This window comes from Silene latifolia, chromosome 9, assembly GCF_048544455.1.
Source record: "Silene latifolia isolate original U9 population chromosome 9, ASM4854445v1, whole genome shotgun sequence".
Classification (NCBI taxonomy): Eukaryota; Viridiplantae; Streptophyta; class Magnoliopsida; order Caryophyllales; family Caryophyllaceae; genus Silene; species Silene latifolia.
In genome coordinates, this window is record NC_133534.1 from 54293535 (window position 1) to 54315520 (window position 21986).

The 21986-nt window shown below is 38.9% G+C and overlaps 1 protein-coding gene and 1 non-coding gene across 2 annotated transcripts; both read right to left on the reverse strand.

The window, feature by feature from the left end:
* Nucleotides 1-16458: 16458 nt before the first annotated feature.
* Nucleotides 16459-17025, reverse strand: LOC141601053 (uncharacterized). The gene is made up of 2 exons (XM_074421314.1): nucleotides 16594-17025; nucleotides 16459-16479 (listed from the first exon to the last, which is right to left on the reverse strand). The coding sequence occupies exons 1-2, from the start codon at nucleotides 17023-17025 to the stop codon at nucleotides 16459-16461; spliced, it is 453 nt and encodes a 150-aa protein (XP_074277415.1).
* Nucleotides 17026-19476: 2451 nt separating this feature from the next.
* Nucleotides 19477-19583, reverse strand: LOC141602919 (small nucleolar RNA R71). The gene has a single exon (XR_012524823.1). It is a non-coding gene; the product is annotated as a small nucleolar RNA R71 (small nucleolar RNA).
* Between the last annotated feature and the right edge of the window lie 2403 nt (nucleotides 19584-21986).

Genomic DNA, 21986 nt, shown 5'->3' on the forward strand with positions numbered 1-21986 from the left:
GGTATTTGTTATGCATATTGTATGATTGATTGCAGCATAGCGGATTGCAAAAAGGTAGGGTTTCCCTACTCAGTTTTACTGTTTAATTGAATTAAGATTGATGTGGTATTGTAATCGTTGTAAGTGTTGTTGTGATTATCTGTTGATTTTGGAGTTGGATTATTGGGGTTGGTGTTGGTGTCGTGATGATGATGATGGTTCGCGAGGTGCGTCCTCGGCTGAGTGGAGTCACTTGCGGGAATGGCTTCACGCCCTAGTTTCGCCCTCTGTGGAACCCGCCACAGGAGGGGATGTACACATTAATGGACAGGGTTATCGCTCGTTGATGAGCGGGGCTTAGGTGGGGATTGGTTGCGGTCCCCCACTGGCGGTGAGGATTATCTGTTGCTATGGGTAATCTGGCAGGGTTACACACTTTGGTGTGTAGTCGGTTATTGTGTGAGAATGGGAGACGGAGATAGTTGTTGATCAGCTGGTTATCTTTTATACTTGTTTTACTTTGATTATTCAGTAACTGACCCCGTTGTTGTTTTATAAAATCTGTGGTAATCCATTCGGGGATGGTGAGCAGATTGTGACAGGTGATGCAGTCGTTTAGCTTTGGGGCAGTCATGGGGAATCATCACACAAGTTTAGCTTCCGCTGTTACGAATTTAGCTTTCTTTGATTTTCGTTGTATTGAGATTTTAATACTTTTCTTTTGAGTTGGTTTGAGATAATGTAATCGTTAACTCTTTACACTTTAATAAATGTTGCTTTGGAATGGGAACTTTGATACACTATCCTCGGGAAACCGAGATGGTAACAGCCTTTTCATGCTAGGGTAGTCCTTGGTAAGGTACCTTGGTATGAGGGGGTGTTACAGATTGAGACAGAGGAACCCTCTATCACCGTTGTTGTTTACTCTCTGAATGGAGTACCTCTCTAGGATCCTGCATATTGTAGCTCAACAAGATACCTTCGGGTTTCATCCGATGTGTGGGCATATCAAGCTTAATCACGTGTTGTTTGCAGATGACTTGTGATAGGGCTAAAGTTGTATTACCTATATCAAAATAAATCTAACTCAGAACTAACAAAATAGCTAGTGGTAAAACAGGTATCGAATCCACAAGGAGGCGGTAATAATCAGTTTGCTAATATTTAAAGTGTCTTAAAGGTAACAATTTCTGGGGGGTTTTGGTTTGTTTGTTTTCTATCAACTAATAGCAAGTAATTAAAAGGTGATTAACAATAATATTAAAGAGTCTAGGATTCCGGTTCACTAGGTCAATTATATGGGGTTTCTTAATTAATTACAAGGTTAATCAAATTATCTAAGGTCATAAGATTGATTAATTCTATTATGTCGTTTAGATTAAAACTAACATGCAATCGCTAATATTAAACACAATCTATTTGATTATCGCAAGCCTATATTAATTCTAACCCTGTCGGTGAACGTATTATTTCGCTACACTAATTATCAATTCAGGCCTAAATCAAATAATTATAATAAGAACAATAATCAAACGATAATTCATGTGATATTACTAACAATCATGTAATATTCCCCTTTCTAATCAACCGAGATCCCCTTCATCCTAGATGAATAAATTAGCTACTCATATTGAATTCAACAACAACAATAAAGATGGATGACAACATAATTGAAGACATGAAATAACAATAATGAATTGAAAGCATAAAACTTGAATAATTAATTAATGAAGAACGATTAGTACCTCAACAATTAACGAGGAAAGATTAAAGAACAAAGTACGAATGCTAAAGTATTTTCCAGTCGTCCAAAGTAAATAAAAGCGTAAAAAAACATAAACCTTATGAGTTTTGAATATATATTACAAACAAGAAGTGTTTTAGGAAAATACGGAAATTAGACTATCAAAGAGATTCCTCGATCGAGCCTCGGCATACTCGATCAAGGAAGGTTACTCGATCGAGCCCTCATGTACTCGATCGAGGAACCAAGAGCCTGATTTCTTCTTTTAATTCTCTTTTTATCTTTAAGTCTCCTCGTTTCTCGTGCCATGCCTCGTGTATTCCACTATGCCATAACCGCAATGCTCATCTTAACTCGATTCACCTCGTAATGCGTCATTTCTGCATTAAAACATAAAGTAGCGGAAGTATCGATAATTCACTATAAAAGGCATATAAATGATATAATAGGCAGGAAAACGGTATATAAAACAACATGAAAGGAGTTACAAAAGTGTGTATAAAAGTGATACATCAAACTCCCCCAAACCAAACCTTTGCTTGTCCCCAAGCAAAGTTATCAAACCATACAAAAGACAAACATACAAATGGTGAATGAATAACTCAGAGCAAATGTCAGGGCACATACAAATCCCAGCTATTCATATCTATAACAAAGTAATGACCAAAAAGATTATGCAAATAAAACGAATTCAAAGGCACGGGTAATAGAATAACGCAGCTCAACTCAAGATGTGACATGATACCGAGACTCAGCCGAATACTTTTCAATCTTGCAAGACAAATTAGTTGGATTCTCGCGGTTTCACTCATGCACTCATAAGGAGTGAGATATATGTAAGATAGAAAGAATAAAGACACTCACTCAACTTATGAAACATGCATGCAATCTAATGTGATAGAAATTTCTCCAACTAGTACGCATTCATAATAAAGACTAAGTACATGTATCAAGAACAATAGGGTGGAAAATGGCCAAGGGTATAGAATTGGTTTGTGCAAAAGTACGTATGGATATGTGAGGCTAAGACGGTAGTCGCAACGCTAAACCAATAACCAATTCTAATAAAAATAATCATAACCATCCCAACTAGAGAAATCATCTCAACTATGACAACATATGAGAGAATATAGAGACTCTCCAAAAGTGCATTAGACTCTAGTGCACACCTATGACCTCCTAACAAAACCGATGAAGCAATTCTTTTTTTTTTCTTTTTCTCTCTCTTTTTTTTCGGAATTTTCGGTTTTTTTCTTTTTTTTTTTTTCTTTCTTTCTTTCTTTTCTTTGCTTCATAATTCTCTTCTTTTTCCAACATAGGATATCAACACAATTGCTAACAAAATTAAAGCTACAACCCACATGACATAAATGTCCCAATCCCAACCAAAGTAGCTAAAATAACACAAGACTCAAGCAACTGCGACTGTCCCGAAAAGATAGGCAAATTCCAGATTGTAGCTATGAAATAGGATATGAAATGGCTACAAGGTTCAAACAGGCTAACAAAACAAGGTAATGTATGGCTTATTTGAATGATAAGAACCGCTTTTCCTCATGTACTTTAATCATATGAATACGCAAAAAGTTAAGAAACTAATGTCACACTTATGCAGTTTGATATTACATATTCCACAAGGAGACCACACTCTTTACCCTAAACAACAATGAGACCAGTTTATTAATGTTCCTGGCCTAGGAAGCTCTAAAGACCTCAGAATTTTAAGTGGTTTACCAACATAATATTGTCAAATTTACTCGGCATAAGGCATATTGTGACGATCAAGACTTGAGTTATGAGCTTTGTTTATCATAGCTAACATGTCAAAACAATGTACATGGATAACTTAATGGGATTCAAGTGCAAAGACAAAGCAAATTATCATCATTGCTATACAATTCACCAAGACTCGACCTAAAATAAATAAAAACATGCTTTTGTATTTTATAAATTTTTCAATTTTTATAGATTTTTCAAATTTAAAGCACACAACAATAAATAAAACACTCAACTGAAATAAATCACACAACAGAAATAAATACTCTCCCTCAAAACTAAATATCACAGTGTCCTCATTGTGACGCCTACAGCATAGCAATCACACAGAAAATCCAGGAACCTAAAGGACACTACTAACAAAGGGAAGAGGAAAATAAGAAATAGAATAAAATAAATACAAGGAAGGATAGTACCAGCTGTGTAGCAAAAACTCCCCCAAACCAGCTGGAAAGTGAGGGATGTAGTGACCATCTGTCACTACTGTGCTTCATCATCATCATCAAGGCCACCATGGATGGCCTCATCAAATCCATCAATCTCCTCAAACATAGCATGCAACTCAGGATCATGAACACGGCCTCCACGGCATCTAGCACGGCCGCCTCGTCTACCACGGCCTCTAGCACGGCCACCTCCAGGAACAGCTGCTGCAGCAGAAGTAGAAGCTGTAAACTGGCCAAATGGCCCTGTCTGAGAAATAGGTACACCAACATCCTCTTGAAACACACTGGTGGGCTGGTGAGGACGAATAGGAGTGTAGAATGGTCGACCCAGAGCACCATAATCCCTACTAAACTTTCCATACTCCGCAGCAGTAACACCATAAAGATGAAAAACACGACTGTCATCGCCAGGTGTAGTGTAGAAGCTCGGAGTAGTACCCGTATATTGACCTCCCCCAGAAATAGTAGTATCCTCCATCTGCTCCCATAAACGCCGCTGTGTCAAGGCGTTCTTGATACCCTCATGAACCCTCACTTCCCTCTCAACAACTGGGTCAAAGTGGTAACCAAAGTGGGAAATGGGTGCAACAGAAGGAGCAGTAAGCTAGGGCTGGTAAGAACCAGGCAAGTGAGTGGGAGGTCTACAGCGCTGTCTACGACGCCGACCAGTAGTAGTTGTAGTGCTAGAGCCAGGTAAAGTAACTAAGAGCTCATCAGGAATCAGATAAGTAACGGGGGCAGGTCTCTCCCTAGACTCATTCTCCTCTAAAGGTGCGATTTCAGGCAACTGAGGGTTAGGCAATAGCATGTAATAATGACCCCTCACCTTCCAATAAGGGTCCTTTCCACCAATAACGTCAATATAAGAGATACCATAACGTAGATAATCATCATCTACCAAAGGCCCAAGGTCCTCCATAGGCTCATAGGGAGCATCTCCTTCAAAATCACATAAAACCCTAACAATCCGAGTAATAATGGCCCCGCAATCTGAACCCTCATACTTCACAGTCATGCGTTCTAAGGCCTGACACACAAAGGCTGGTGGAGAGAACTGGAAGGGCTCCTCCTGATATAGGTTCAAGTAACTAGCCAAAATCAATACCTCCAAAGACGAGGCCTTACTCCTATCATGCCTCCCATATAACAAATAACTCAAGTACCGCAAAAAGAGCCTAAGGCAGACATGTTGCACATTAACTAAAGCCATGGAACTCACATCTTCATCCGCAAAACCCGTAAACAAAGGAAAATATCGGACAGCAGACAACCCATAAGCATTATATAAATCTCCATCAGTATGCTTATCAATGCCTAATATCTCAGAAAGTCTATCAAAAGTCAAAGACCGCTCAACATTAAGCAATATAAACCGAATCAAATGTTGCTTTGGAAGGTAGACATATGAGCTAATAAATTCAAGAGTTAAAGCACGATAAGATAGTTCGTGCAAAAGGAAAAGACCCTGCAACCCAAGCTCAATAAACATGCCAAACATGGTATCATCAATTTTGAAAATGAGCAAAATCTTACGATCCACACACCGAGTTAGTCTTAGTAGTCATTAATTCCACAAATTTATCCCTTTGCTCCTGGTCCCGAAACTCAACAAAAGGAAACTCGTCAATAGGTAGTAGCTCCTCCTCCTCCTCGGAAGACTATAATACCACCGGCTGACGAACGGGAGCGCGCCTCTCCCGTGGCCTCTTGTTACCTTGTCCACTAGTTGACATATCTATAAAAAGACAAGTATACAATCACAAACCAATTTAATCGCCTAAAACAGTCCACGTTTTTAAGACTACATGAGTCGGAAAATTCGATTTTGAGGCCGAAAATCACACATAAACCATCTAAAAGGCAAGGTAATTGCAATTATATAACAAAAAGTGAAGATTCCAAGCATATAAAGACAATTTCTAACCAATTTAATGCTAAAAATCAACCCGGATTTTATGAACCCTAATTCCCAAATTGCAAAATTAGGCTTTTAATTCATCAAATAAAAGGCTAATAAGCAAGGAAATAGCAATTGTATATAAGCAATGGAAGATTCAAGGCAAGAAACATAAGACTTAATCAAGAAAAGAGCATATTTTCGACCAAAGAAGGGGAAAAACGGGACTTACTTGACACAAATAAGTAAAGAGGAGTGATTTAAATCACTAGCAAGCAACTTAGCACAAAATATGATGAAGGTTTGATGATGATATGAGAATAAAAAGATGAGGATATGAAGAATAATGAGAGAATGATGAAGAATGAATGACGGAATTAACAAGAGAATAGAGCAATAATAAGAAAAGAAGAGAAAAGATCAGCCGGTTTTTTATCGCGATATCCGGTCTAAACAGGTTCCTCGATCGAGCCTGCCTATACTCGATCGAGGAACCAAAATCCCAACTTGCTAACATTCGACAATTGAAGCTTCTAATTAATTGTTGGTGCCTCGATCGAGCTCACTCCCCAGTTGATCGAGCAAGATGGTTCCTCGATCGAGCCTGCCTATACTCGATCGAGGAACTAGAATCCGTCCTTTTCTCCACACGTAAGTTAACGTGACGTCAGGAAATCCGTCTTATGCTACAAAAATCCTTTGAAAAACGTTAAATTCTCCCTCACATCACTCAAATCATTGAAATAACTTAATTAAAATACGAGTAATGAAATTTAAATTCCTAAATTACAAAATACTACAATGCAAACTCCGAGCTGCCTCTCGGTAGTTTAAGCGGTTCCGCATGACCGTAATACCTCATCAGTAAGAGGAATCCATGGCAAAGAGGTCAACGACCTCTATTACCCCAATATGGGCACCATCATAGTAGATTTTCAATTGTTGCACATTCACTTTGAAAGTCTCGCCTTTGTTAGTTTGCAGTGTAACTGACCCAAATTTGTTCACCTCAACAACTGTGAACGGTCCAGACCATCTAATCCTTAGCTTACCTAGGAACAAACGCAAACGAGAGTTAAATAGAAATATCTTTTCACCAACATGAAATTCTCTTTGCAAAATATGCTTGTCATGCCACTTCTTCTTTCGTTCCTTGTACACTTGAGCACTATCATTGGCATGCAGTCGAAACTCATCAAGCTCATTCAACTGAATCAATCTCTTCTCACCCGAAAGTGAGGGATCTATATTTAGCTCCTTTATGTCCCACATAGCCTTCTACTCAAGCTCCACAGGTAAATGGCAAGATTTACCATACACTAAGCGGTAAGGTGATGCTCCAATCGGTGTCTTGTATGCAGTACGGTAAGCCCATTAGGTGTCATCAAGCTTCCGACTCCAATATTTTCTATTCTTGCTCACTACCTTCTCCAATATTTGTTTCGTTCTCTGTTGGAAATCGCCACTTGTCCAGTAGTTTGAGAATGATATGTCAATCTTCTACGGTGCGTAACGTCATATTTCTTCAATAAGGAATTAAGATGACGTTCATTGAAATGCTTTCCTCCATCACTAATCACTGCGCGAGGCACTCCAAACCGTGTAAAGATGATTTTCTGAAACAACTTAACAGCAGATTTAGCATCACAAGTGGGGGTGGCAATTGCCTCCACCCATTTAGAAACATAATCTACAACTACTAAAATATATTGATTCGAATGAGAAGTAGGGAATGGCCCTTGGTAATCAATACCCCAAACATCAAAATTCTCCACCTCTGAGATTCCAGTTTGAGGCATCTCATGCCTTTGCGAAATATTACCTGTTCTTTGACACACATCGCAAGAACGGACAAAAGTAGTAGCATCTTTCAAGATAGTAGGCCAAAAGAAACCCGATTGCATTACCTTAGCAAATGTCCTAAAAGGACCTTGATGACCACCATAAGAAGAAGAGTGACAATGAGAAAGGATGCCATGTACCTCACCCTCTGGAATACATCATTTGTAAATACCGTATGTGCACTCCTGGAACAAGTATGGATCATCCTAGAAGTATCGCTTCACATCATGCATAAATCTCTTCTTTTGCTGATAAGACAAGTCAAGAGGAAGAATACCTCCAACCAAGTAATTGGGATAGTCTGTAAACCATGGAGTGTTCACAGCAACAGCTAGAACATGGTCATCTGGAAAAGAGTCATCAATAGGCAAAATTGCTCTTCCTGCAAATCTCAAACGAGACAAATGATCTAAAATAACATTCTCAACACCAGACTTATCACGAATTTCTAAATCAAATTCTTGCAATAATAAAATCCATCTAATAAGGCGTGGTTTAGCTTCTTGTTTAGTTAAAAGATACTTTAACGCTGCATGGTCAGTATAAACAATAACTTTAGAACCAACAAGATAAGCTCTAAATTATTCTAAAGCATAGACAACTACAAGAAGCTCCTTCTCCGTAGTAGCATAGTTGATCTGCGCATCATCAAGAGTCTTACTTGCATAGTAAATAGCATGCAACACCATATCTTTTCTTTGCCCCAAAATATCTCCAACTGCATAGTCACTGGCATCACACATAATCTCAAAAGGAAGACTCCAATCCGGAGATCGGATTATAGGAGCTGAGATAAGAGCTTGTTTAATCCTATCAAAAGACTTAACACACTCATCGGTAAACACAAAAGGTGTATCTTTATGAAGCAGCTGAGTTAGAGGTTGAGCAATTTTTGAGAAATCCTTAATAAAGCGGCGATAGAACCCTGCATGACCAAGAAAACTACGCACACTCTTAACATTAACCGGGTACGGGAGTTGCTCAATTACCTAAACCTTAGCTTTATCCACTTGGATACCTTTACCTGACACCAAATGACCAAGTACCACCCCTTCAGTAACCATGAAGTGGCACTTCTCCCAATTATGCACAAGATTTCTCTCCTCACATCGCTGCAAAACCTTAGTCAAGTTTCTCAAGCAAACATCAAAATCAGTACCATAAACACTGAAATCATCCATTAAGACTTCCATAATATACTCTATATAATCAGAAAATATGGCCATCATACATCGCTGAAAGGTAGCTGGGGCATTACATAAACCAAAAGGCGTCCTCCTATAAGGAAATACACCATATGGACATGTGAAAGTAGTCTTTTCCTGATCGTCGGATGAATGGGTATCTGAAAGAAACCGGAGTAGCCATCTAGGTAACAGAAATAACTATGGCATGCTAATCTCTCTAACAATTGATCAATAAAAGGAAGTGGGAAGTGGTCTTTCTTAGTAGCTGTGTTCAACTTCCTGTAATCAATACACATCCTCCAACCTATAACAAGTCTAGTAGCAATTAATTCATTCTTATCAATCTTTACTACTGTAGTACCTCTCTTCTTAGGCACAACTTGAACAGGACTGACCCATTTAGAATCAGATATAGAGTAAATAATGCCAGCATCAAGTAATTTATGTACCTCTTTCCTTACCACCTCCTGCGTTGGAGGATTTAGTCGTCTCTGACCCTGTGCACTAGGCTTCAGGCCTTCTTCCAAGTGAATACGATGCATACAAAAGTTAGGACTAATACCTTGTAAATCGTCAACGCTATACCCAATGGCCTTTTTATGAATTTTCAAAACAGTCAACAAGGCAGAAAGTTGGCCTTCAGTTAGGCTAGCATTGACAATTACTGGGTTCATTTCACTGTCATCTAGAAATTCATAATTAAGATGAGAGGGAAGGGGTTTGAGTTCAGATTTCTTTACCTCGGTAACCTTAGATGGGACACCTAAACTGTATACCTTTTGATGTGGGCATTCCTCTCCAGTTAGCAATTTCTCAATCTCATCAACTTCTTGACTCCATGAACCCGTCTCAGCAGCTGAATCAGAAACAAGGGTAATCTCTAGAGGATCCCTGCTTAAACACATAGCAAGACACTCATCAATAGTAAAATCAAAAACATCAATACTATGACAAGTTTCTTCAATCATGGGATGTTTTAAAGCCTTTTCTAAGTTAAAAACAATGGTATCATCCCCCACAGCTAAAGTCAGTCTCCCTTGCCTAATATCTATAACCGCCCCCGCTGTGTGAAGGAATGGTCTACCCAAGGTGATAGGAATTTGGTTGTCATCAGCCATATCTAAGACAACAAAATCAACAGGAATGAAGAATTTCCCAACTCGAACGGGAACATCCTCCAAACTACCTAGTGGGTGTTTAATAGTACGATCGGCCATCTGCAAAGTCATATTAGTAAGAGTCATTTGACCCATATTTAATTTCTTACAAATAGAATAAGGCATGACACTAACGCTAGCTCCTAAATCACAAAGAGCTTTACTAATAGCAAGATGACCGATATGACAAGGGATAGAAAAACTCCCTAGATCCTTAAGCTTAGGTGGTGAATTAGCTTGCAACACGGCGCTGCACTTTTGAGTAAAAGCAATGGTCTCCACCGCATCAAAGGACCGCTTCCTTGTCAATATCTCCTTCATAAACTTCGCATAAGCCAGCACTTGAGTGATTAACTCAGTAAAAGGAACACTTACCTGTAAATTCTTCACTACCTCGATAAACTTTCCAAACTGCTTATCCAGCTTAGACTTTTGTTGACGATGCGGAAAAGGTAGTGCAATAGTAATCGGCTTGGCTTCCTTCACTTTAGAATCAACTTTTGAAACACCGTCATCAACCAGAGAGGTGCCTCAATTGAGCCTTGATGTCACTCGAACGTGCACAGAGGTTCCTCGATCGAGCCCAGGGCCACTCGATCGAGGAACTAGCACAGTTCCGTCTTTTCTCTTTTTCTCGCTTTTATTCTCAGCTCGTGTTTCAACTTCGTCAACTTCTCTTTCATCGTCACTCAGCTCCAAATTACCCAATCCCTTAGGATGCATGTAAGGTATCTCATCTTCATTAGTGGACAATTCTTCTTTGGGACTTGGCAACTTCGGATTTTGATACATGGAACCGCTCCTCAATTGAATGACATTAGCTTGCTCATGAGCTTGCTTACCTTGAGGAGGAAGATTTTCGGGCTATTTTGAGGAATTATGAACCGCCATCTGAGCCACTTGGGTATCAATCATCTTATTATGGGCAATCAGCTAAGAGATCTAAGCCGTCTGATTTTGTTGCATGGTCAAGGTTTGTTGTAGGAGAGCTCTCAACTCCGCCATCTCATTGTTTAGCTTGTTGAGGAATTTGTTGAGGAGGTTGTTGATATTGACTATTGAACTGCCGACCTCCTTGATTTTGCCTTTGATATCGTCCTTATGGTTGATTACCATGATTATTAGGAGGTATATATGTATTCTTCTGTGGTTGTTACGGCTGTGGATTTTGCACATTCTGACTAGACCATTGAAGAAAAGGATGTTTCTTCGTTCTTTCATTGTAAAAGTTGGAGAAAGGTGTACCTTGCCTAAAAGATTGATAGGCATTAACCTGCTCCAATGTGCTCAAACACTCAGCTGCATTGTGACCATCCATACCACATCTAGCATAAGACTCCTCCTGTTGACTCATAGCATGAACCATCTCCTTATTACCCAAAGATTGGGTAGTCTTCATCTCAGCAATTTGTGCAGAAATAGCCTCTAATTGTGCCGCAAGAGCACTATCTCCCCCATTCCCACGCGTACTTCCCCTAGGATTTCCATACTTTGCAGTATGGGTAGCAATCTGATCAATTAACTTCCACGCGGTATTATCATTGATGTTGTCCTGAAACCTCTCATTAGCTGAAGAATCTAGTAAAGCATGATGATTGTCGTACAACCCGTTATAAAACTGGTTGCAAAGAAACCACTGTTGAAAGCCATGATGGCGAACTGAACGAACCAACCGTTTGAAGCGAATCCATGCTTCATTCAAATCTTCAATAGTTGCTTGCTTGAAACTCGTAATTTAACTTCTCAACGCATTAGTTTTCTGAGGTGGGAAGTACCTCTTGTAGAAAGCAAGAGCTAGAGTATTCCAGTCAGTAATTCCTTCATCCGCCATATCTAAATCTCGCAACCACTCCGCAGCACCATCTTTTAGGGAAAAAGGAAAGAGTACCTGCTTCACCTGATCATGTGTCACCCCATTAGTCAAAGGGATAGAGCAACAATAAGTGACGAATTTCTCCATATGTTTTGCAGGGTCCTCAGTAGCTCCTCCTCCAAATAAGTTTCATTCCACCAAATTGATGTAAGATGGATGAATTTCAAAAGTTCCATTGTCTGAGGTAGGAAGTTGGAATCCTTTTTGGATGGAAGCCAATATAGGCTCGGAATGACTGGCTAAAGTAGGCATGATGGTAATCTCAGGAACTGTAATTTCAACTGGAATTTCAAGATCAGAAGTAATGTCCTCTTCAAAGGACTGATTTTCTAAAGTAGTAGAATGCTCCGTCTCGACGCCAAGTATACTCAAGTCTTCTACTTGACCCACTTCTTTCTGAAACTTTCGTCTATAGCGAAGAGTCTTCTCTAGCTCGGGATCTATTGGAAGAATCTCAGACCTAGTTGACCTGGGCATACACGAAACTAACAAGAAAAGTGTGAGAACGGTCTCAAGGAACTAGGTTCCCTAAGACAAAAAGACAAAATAAACAAAACAAAACAAGACAATTGTTGCCTCCCGGGCAATGACACCAAATTTGATAGGGCTAAATTCGTATTACCTATATCAAAATAAATCTATCTCAGAACTAACAAAATAGCTAGTGGTAAGACAGGTATCGACTCCACAGGGAAGCGGTAATAATCAGTTTGCTAATATTTAAAGTGTCTGAAAGGTAACAATTTCTGGGGGGTTTTGGTTTGTTTGTTTTCTATCAACTAATAGAAAGCAGTTAGAAGGTGATTAACAATAATATTAAAGAGTCTAGGATTCCGGTTCACTAGGTCAATTATATGGGGTTTCTTAATCAATTACTAGGTCAATCAAATTATCTAAGGTCACAAGATTGATTAATTATATTATGTCCTTTAGATTAAGTCTAACATGAAATCGCTAATATCAAACACAATCTATTTGATTATCGCAACCTATATTAATTCTAACCATGTCGGTAAAAGTATTAATTCGCTACACTAATTATCAATTCAGGCTTAAATGAAATAATTAGAATAAGAAAAATAATCAAACGATAATTCATGTGATATTACTAACAATCAATTAATATTCCCCTTTCTAATCAACCTAGATCCCCTTAATCCTAGATGAATAAATTAGCTACTCATATTGATTTCAACAACAATAATAAAGATGGATGACAACATAATTGAAGACATGAAACAACAATAATGAATTGAAAGCATAAAACTTAAATAATTAATTAATGAAGAACGATTAGTACCTTAGTAATTAACGAGGAAAGATTAAAGAACAAAGTATGAATGCTAAAGTATTTTCCAGCCGTCCAAAGTAAATAAAAGCGTAAAAAAAACATAAACCCTACGAGTTTTGAATATATATTACAAACAAGACATGTTTTAGGAAAATACGGAAATTAGACTATCAAAGAGGTTCCTCGATCGAGCCTCAGCATACTTGATCGAGGAAGGTTACTCGATCGAGCCCTCATGTACTCGATCGAGGAACCAAGGTGTCCAGCTTGATTTCTTCTTTTAATTCTCTTTCCGTCTTCAAGTCTTCTTGTTTCTCGTGTCATGCCTCGTCTATTCCACTATGACATAACCGCAATACTCATCTTAACTCGATTCACCTCATAATGCGCCATGTCTGCATTAAAACATAAAGTAGCGGCAGTATCGACAATTCACTATAAAAGGCATATAAATTATATAATAGGCACGAAAACGGTATATAAAACAACATGAAAGGAGTTATAAAAGTGTTATATAAAAGTGATACATCAACTTGGTAATGTTTTATAAAGGAAATAAATCTTCTATTATGTGGTTCCTGACAGCCTTCGCCACTTTTTCTGCCTCTTCTGGGTTGTGCCTCAATAGAGACAAGTCTGATATTTTTTTTATTGGGGTTAGAGTTGAAATAATAGAGGATATTGTGAAGATTTCTGGGTTTAGAATTAGTAAGTTACCTTTCAAATACCTTGGGGTCCTCATCTCAGCTAAGAAAATAACAAAGTTTGAAGGCCAGAAGCTTATTGAAAGAATTGTGGCCAGAATTAGAACTCTGGGTGCAAGACACTTATCTTTTGTTGGAAGATTAACTCTGCTGAAATCTGTATTGGTCACTTTGCATTCTTATTGGGCATCTATCTTATTAATACCAACTGGGATTATGAAGAAGGTGGACTCTATTTTTAGAAACTTTTTTTGGGGAGGTAGGGACTCTTACCTCAGAGCTCCTAATGTTAAATGGGATAAATGTTGTACCCCAAAGGAAGAGGGTGGTCTAGGCTTGAAAAATGCTCATCATTGGAACAGGGCTCTCTTGGCCAAATACACTGATTGGTTGGCTACAAAGAATGATAATTTATGGTTCAAGTGGGTCAACCATGTATATATGAAAGGTAGTGACTGGCAAGGGTATTCTCCTCCTCTTGATTGCAGATGGTCTTGGAAGAAAATAATTCATGTCAAGGATATCTTCAAACATGGTTATACTGGACACTTGTGGTTGAACAATGACAAGCCTTATTTAGTTGCTGCTAGATATCACTGGATTAGAAACAAAAATAGCAAGGTTTCATGGAGATTTTTGTGCTAGAATCCTCTTAATGTTCCTAAAGCTCATTATATTTAGGGCTTGCCAACATCAAAGACTTCTGACACTTAACAGAATGCAAAAAATGGGGATGGGGCATGATGTTTCATGCTTCATTGGTGGCTTGGAACCTGAAAATCAAGAACATCTGTTCTATAGATGTGAGTTCAGTAAGCAGTGTATGGAACTTTTGCAGGATAAGCTTCATCTTCAGTTCTCAGCTGACTCTATGGTTACTTGGTTTTCTAAAGGGAGAGGTAGAAGTGGACTCCAAAGAATTTTCACCGGTGCCTGTTTTGTGGGTATTATCTATGCCATTTGGAATGTCATAAATCATGCTTGGGTATTTCATCAAGTAACTACTCCAAAGGACCTTGTGAATCAAGTCTGTTCAGAAATATTATTGCGTTGGAAGCAGAGGAACAAGATGCCAGTGAAGCAACATGACCAAAGTTGGATAGACAACATTCGATAATTTTCATATTTTTCGGCTCTGTTTTGCTTCTTTAGCTTAATTTGGTTGTATTTGGTTTGATTGTACATGCTTATAACTCTTTGTGATCCTTATTTTTTTGATATATATATATATATATATATATATATATATATATATATATATATATATATATATATATATATATATATATATATACTTACCCTTCACCAAAAAAAAAATATAAATGTCTAAACAAACGGAAGCTAAGATCTGAGTGAACTCGACCGCGTTCCATCCAACCCGCAAACAAGCTCAGAAATCAACACCTGCCAGACTCACTGCTCATCATTTGCCGGAAATATCAAATGGATCACCACATTTTTGAAAACAATTGAAGGGTCGGTACAATTACATAATTAACTAAAACCACACACATGAAATGCAACACAAGATATACAATCAACCTGCCAACACCAAACTCCATAGTAATCAATGGCCCTCGTCATAATGAGGGCCTGCCAGGTTACCCATTGCAACAGGTAACCCACCCTTGCCGATGCTAAACCGCAATGTGGTCATCAAATCCCTGCTCGTCAAAACGAGCGAACTTAAGCTCATCATTGTACGCATCCACTTGTGACGGAAGTCACAAGAGGTGAAAGAATGGGGTGAAACCATCTCCTAACATGGCTCACAATATCTAAACCAATATCTCCAACAATCACAATCAAAATCACAATACAGAATACTATAATCACAACAATCACCCAATGTAATTAACCACATAATCGTACTGTGTAGGGAAACCCTACCTTATTCGCAAAATCCAAAAGCAAAGTAAGACAATCTAGGACTACTCCTCTACGAAATCGTCACCTATTCAATGATATACAAATAACCCTATCAAAATCTACAATTACATTACTCCAAATCCCCCAAATGAACCCTAATTAGGGTTTGCATGAACTTTTAACAATAATAAAATGGATTAACGATGATAACAATTTACTAGTGCGATTGACACGGAAATAAGGATTTCAAATGCTCAACAATCCACCAAACATGCTTAGGAGATGATTAGGATGATTAGAGGTGATCGGAAATATTTTAGATTTATAAAATGTGATTAGCGAACTGACAAAATAAGTTTATAACCTCTAATCATTCTAATCAAAACCATGCAAAAAAGTCGTGCCAGACCAGACACTCGATCAAGTACCGAGTAGACTCGACCGAGTGTCACCCACACTCTATCGAGTGCCCCCAAGTCAGAAGCCCAAATAAAAACACCCAACAGCGTACTAGGTCAAGTGAAACCTACTCGACCGAGTTCTCCTTGTTCAGAAATGCGTAGTATTACAGTCTTCCCTTCTTAAAAACGAATTGCGCCCTTGAAGTTCATACTCATATCTGTATAACATACATAACTTACCAAAATCACCACCCAACATAACTCAAGGCAACCCGAACTGTTACCAAACACGTTAAAAGGTGAACAAAATACCCTGAAAAATCACTCAAAACATGTATGAAACTGACTCAAAAGTAACCCAAAACACACGCGATCATCTCCTACTCCCCTTAAAAGAATAAGGTTACGACCCCGTAACCAAACATACCTGATAAAAAAGGTGCGGATAATGCTCCTTCATTGCCTCTTCTGGCACCCATGTGGCTTCTTCTACATTAGGATTAGACCATAATACCTTAAGTAGCATAGTCTCACCATTCCTCGTCTTGCGCACCTTGCGGTCTAATATTTCCTTAGGCACCTCAACATTAGTGAGTGCTTCATCTAGCTTGACTGTCTCCACCTCTAGCATGTGAGACGGGTCACTAATGTACTTCCGGAGTTGTGACACATGAAATACATTATGAACGCGATCTAAAGTTGGTGGCAAAGCTAGTCTATAAGCTACTTCACCCACTCTATCCAAAATCTCATAAGGGATTATAAACTTTTGGCTCAACTTGCCTCGCTTGCCAAATCGCATTACACCAAGCATAGGTGACACCTTCAAAAGAACTTTGTCACCTACTGATGCGACCATAATTGGCGCATATTTAGCCTCCGAATTAGCCTTGTTTCCATGCTTTTTAGTGCTTATTTGGGTCATTTCTTATCTTTAGTTCTTTGTTTTTCATATTCTTTGAGATTTTGATCCCTTGGTAGGAAAGGAGTAAGAATCTTGCATTTTCATGGCAAAACGAGACTAAATTGATCAAATTCAATGACCAAGCATCAAGGAGAGACAAGATTAGAAGGCCTTTGTACATATTATAGTAGAAGAGCAATGTTGAGAAAAGATCCTTGAGTCCCCAAGGAAATCCCCAAGGAATTTATGAAGAAAAGGGAAGAAAAGAAGAAGTTACTATGCTGACTGACAATCCGAGCGGATTGTCAACAATCCGTCCGTCCAGCCCCAGCACAATCCGAGCGTCCCTGCCTGAATCCGCTCGGATTCCCCCTCCACAATCCGCCCGGATTCACCTAAATCCGCTCGGATTCCAACGATGCAATCCGCCCGTCCCGACCCTATTCCGCCCGGATTTCTTCACAGCACGGATTGTCTTCTTCAAGCTACGAAAAGAGAAGCCCTTCTCTCGAAAAATACCGGGTCCTCCTTGCTCAACTTAAAAAGTGTAATTACTAGTTTAGCCCTTAATTAACCCTAATGCACCCTCCCTAATTTTCACTATAAATACCCCATTAGTCTAATTAGAGGAGCAGGTTCTTCTTATCAATAATTAGTGTAGCTAATATCAATCAAATCTCTCTTCAATATTGTAATCAAGTATTAATCAAGTTTTAATCCAAGTTTTAGTTATTTAATCTCTCTCTTGTTCATCCTTTATTTTGCGTAATTGAAGATTATTTGGGTTATTGTTGGGAGATTGACAGCCTCTCAATCAAGCATTCAAGTACTTCTATTATTCTTGCTTTATTATTGGAATCATTAGTAGGTATAATCTCTTAATCCCTTTTTAATTATTGTTAATTACTTTCATTTATTCATCATGTTTCATATTGTTGGTATGATTGACAACCTTGCTAGCATGATCAACATGATAATGAGTGAGTAGTCTCTTAGCTAGGGTTAATGGGTGATTAGGGGAAACCAACATGGGGAATAATTCATGCTTAAATTAATATGCTTTCATGTTTTATTTGCTTGCTTGTTTTGATCTCAACTCATGCACATGTTATATTTGATGAAATGCTAAGCCTATGAATCCTTGCATTTACTATCATCTTCTATCTTTTCAATGAGACTTGTAAGACATAACCCAACTCAAGTCTCATTAGACCATGCATGTTGTTGAGTAGGGAAGATTAAGTCGACTTGTAGGTGTTGTACAATCTAATCGATTCGGCCCGGGACCCAAACTTTCCTAGGATTGTAAGATATAACTCAACTCAATCCATCACAACAATAATTGCTTGCTTATAATTTGAGAACATGTTTGTATGATCATATCCCATGATTCCCCTATGACCCCATGACACCCTAGTGCCTTTAATTAATTGTTTACACCCCTTTAATTCATCTTGCTTGTTTATTTTCATTGTTATTATAGTTTAGTAACCTTCTACATCAACCCAATTTGTGACACCCCTTAGACACCACTAGTTACAATAGAAATCTCATTTCAACTCCCGTCCCTTGGGATCCGACCTTTACTTGCCTCTTTACTAATTGTAGAGTTGTTTGTGGAGCTATAAATTGTGTTTTGATTCGACCGTGACCAACGACCACATCTTAATTTGTGAACACTTAGCGGGATCGCATCAAAAATGGCGCCGTTGCCGGGGACGGTGTTTGTTTGATTTAGATTTCTTTTTATTGTCATTAGTTGTGTCTTTCTTCGCCTTGAGGAAGTAAAACCCTCAAGGTTTGTTCTAATTGTTTTCGAGTTGTTTGATATTTTGCATGTCTAGAAGGTTACAAGGTGATTTGTTACCTTTTGACCGTGAAATCGAAAGAACCTTGACGAACAATAGGAGACTTGTTAGGAGGAATTTGAGAGGTGTTGGTGAAGTTGTTCAACCCACTAGTGAGTTTTTCAATCCTTTCGCAATAGAAGGAGAAGAAAACCCATTACACAATACCCCACAAAATCCACCTACAATGCCAAAATTCTCGTCACACTCCGTACCCACCGAGGAGAATCTACCAAATGGTACTCCTACACCGCAACATCTAACCGGAAATTTTATTGCCAAGTCCGCCTTCATCCAACTAGTTGAGAGGAGCCAATTCGGGGGGATGCCTAGTGAGGACCCTCATTCTCATATGGAAACCTTTTGCGATTATTGTGATGCTATCTCTCAAACGGGCGTGACTCAAGACCAAATTAGATAGGTCTTATTTCCTTTTTCCTTAATCGTCACCGCAAAGCAATGGTTGAAGGGCCTTGATAAGGCCATCCTTGGAATAGATTCTTGGAAGAAGTTGGCTCTAGCTTTCTACAAAAAATTCTACCCACCGAAAAAGACCAACATGCTAAGAGCTCAAATTACGGGTTTTAAGCAAAGGGATGAAGAGTCTTTGTATGAAGCTTGGGAGCGGTTCAAGGGAATTTGTCGCTCATGTCCTCACCATGGACTTAGCGAATGGTTTTTGGTGCAACAATTTTGGAATGGTTTATATGAAGATTCTAGGAACATTCTCAATATGGGATCAAATGGAATGTTCACCGAAGTTGATGACAATCAAATATGGAACAAGATTGAGGAAATGGCAGTCCATAACTCACAATATAGTAGACCTCGCAAGGCTACTGGAGGAGGAAAGCATGAAGTGGACTCCATTACTCAATTGGGTGCTCAACTTAGTGCTCACATTGACACAATCAACTTGAAGTTTGAACAAGCTATGGCTAGACTTGAGGAAAACTCAAAATCATCGAAGCATCATATTAATGCCATGACGGCATCCTCATCAATCCCAAGTGGGATATGTGAGAATTGTGGAACTTTGGGACATGACCAAGGTGAATGTAGGGGAACAAATGAACAAGTGAATGCTTTCCAAGCATACAAGAGTGGTACCCCTTATTCCAACTTTTACAATGAAAACACCAAATTCCATCCAAATTTCTCATACAAAAGCCAAAATGTTCAAAACCCTCAAACAACATACACTCCACCACCCATGAGAAACCAAAATCAAAGACCCTTTTACAATCAAAACCAAGGTTACCAAAATCAAAATCCATACAATCACCAAAATGACCAAGGCTTTGATGTCCAAAAAGCGGTCCTCCAAATACAAAAGAACCAACAAGAATTTTTCACTCAAATGCAAAAATATAGCCAAGCAAAGGAAACCACCATCAACAACATTCTAGCTCACACCAAGATGTTGGAAACACAATTGACTCAACTAGCATCTTCAAGCTCACAAAGACAAAAGGGGCAATTACCACCTCAAGGTAATCCCCCTAGACATGAAACGGTTAGTGCCATTCACTTGAGAAGTGGTACAAGGTATGAAGCACCGAAGAAACAAGTTGAGGATGAAGTTGTGGAAGCTAGTGAAAAGGAAGAAATTGTGCAAAACTCCAAAGATGGAGAATCATCAAAAGAAGAAAGTTCAAAGAAAAATGAAGACAAGGCCAAGGAGAAGGAGCCCATTGTGATTAGACTTCCTTTTCCAAGTCGTCAAGCCAAGCCCAAATTTGATGATCAACTTGGAAAATTCATGGAAATCGTGAAGAATTTAGAAGTCTCAATTCCTTTCACGGAATTAATCAATCACGTTCCGGTCTATGCGAAGTACATGAAAGATATCCTCACAAAGAAGAAGTCGATCCGGAAACTTGAGACTATCGCATTCACTAAGGTGAGTAGTGCAATACTTCAAGGGAGTTCACCTCCGAAGTTAAAGGATCCGGGAAGCTTCTCAATACCGTGTACCATTGGCGACACGACGATCAACAAAGCCTTATGTGATCTAGGGGCTAGTGTGAGTGTCATGCCATACTCGGTGAGTAAAAGGTTGGGGATGGGAGAGCTTAAATGCACCAACATCACACTCCAAATGGCCGATAGATCGACGAAGACACCGTTAGGGATATGGGAAGATGTCCCCGTGCGAATTGGGAAGTTTTTCATCCCGGTGGACTTTGTCATTGTTGATATGGAGGAAGATTCCAACATTCCAATCATCCTAGGAAAACCTTTCCTACACACCGCCGGTGCGGTAATTGATGTAAAACATGGTGAGCTCACTCTAGAAGTGGGAGATGAAAGCATAACTTTTAATCTTGACAAGACTATGAGAGCTCCTCGTTTGCATGAACCATGTTTCATGATTAATCATTATAGCCGAAAGGATGAAAGGAAGAAATCGGAACTCCAATGGAAGAAGAAAATTGAAGATGCTCCATTCAAAGAGCAAGTGAATTGTGACAAGAAGAGCTTGCAAAGCTCATCAAAATCAACCAAGGAAGAAGAGGATTGCCTCATTGGCCAAGAGAAGAAATTGGGAGAGTTGTCTCCATCTAAGCAAGAGATTTTCAATGATCAACTCAATGAAGTTTGTGGTCTTTGGGACGACGAATTTGAAGGGATTTTTAATCCCTACATTGGTAATGCTATCGATCAAGACCAACAACAAGGGCCAAGGTCTATTGAGAACCTCTACCATGATAATGAACAAGCTTTTGATTACTTCTTCAAGGTGTTGAGCAACATCAACAACACCTTGGACATGCCCCCTTGACATCTCATCAAGAATGAGAGTTTGGTGGAGTCCTCCCTAAACCACCACTTGTAAATATTTCTAACTCCTTAACTTACATTTCAATTCTTGTATTGCATTTTTGTCATCTTTGGATTTTTATTTACTTTGATCAAAATAATTGTCATGTAAGAGAGAAGTGAGGGAGGGACTAACAATTTCAATTGATGTGTAGTGCTTTACCTTAGTGTGGGGATGGCAATTGCCTAGGCTATCCATGCCTTAGTAGTGCCCCCACAATGAAGAACACAAGACTTGAAGAAAGA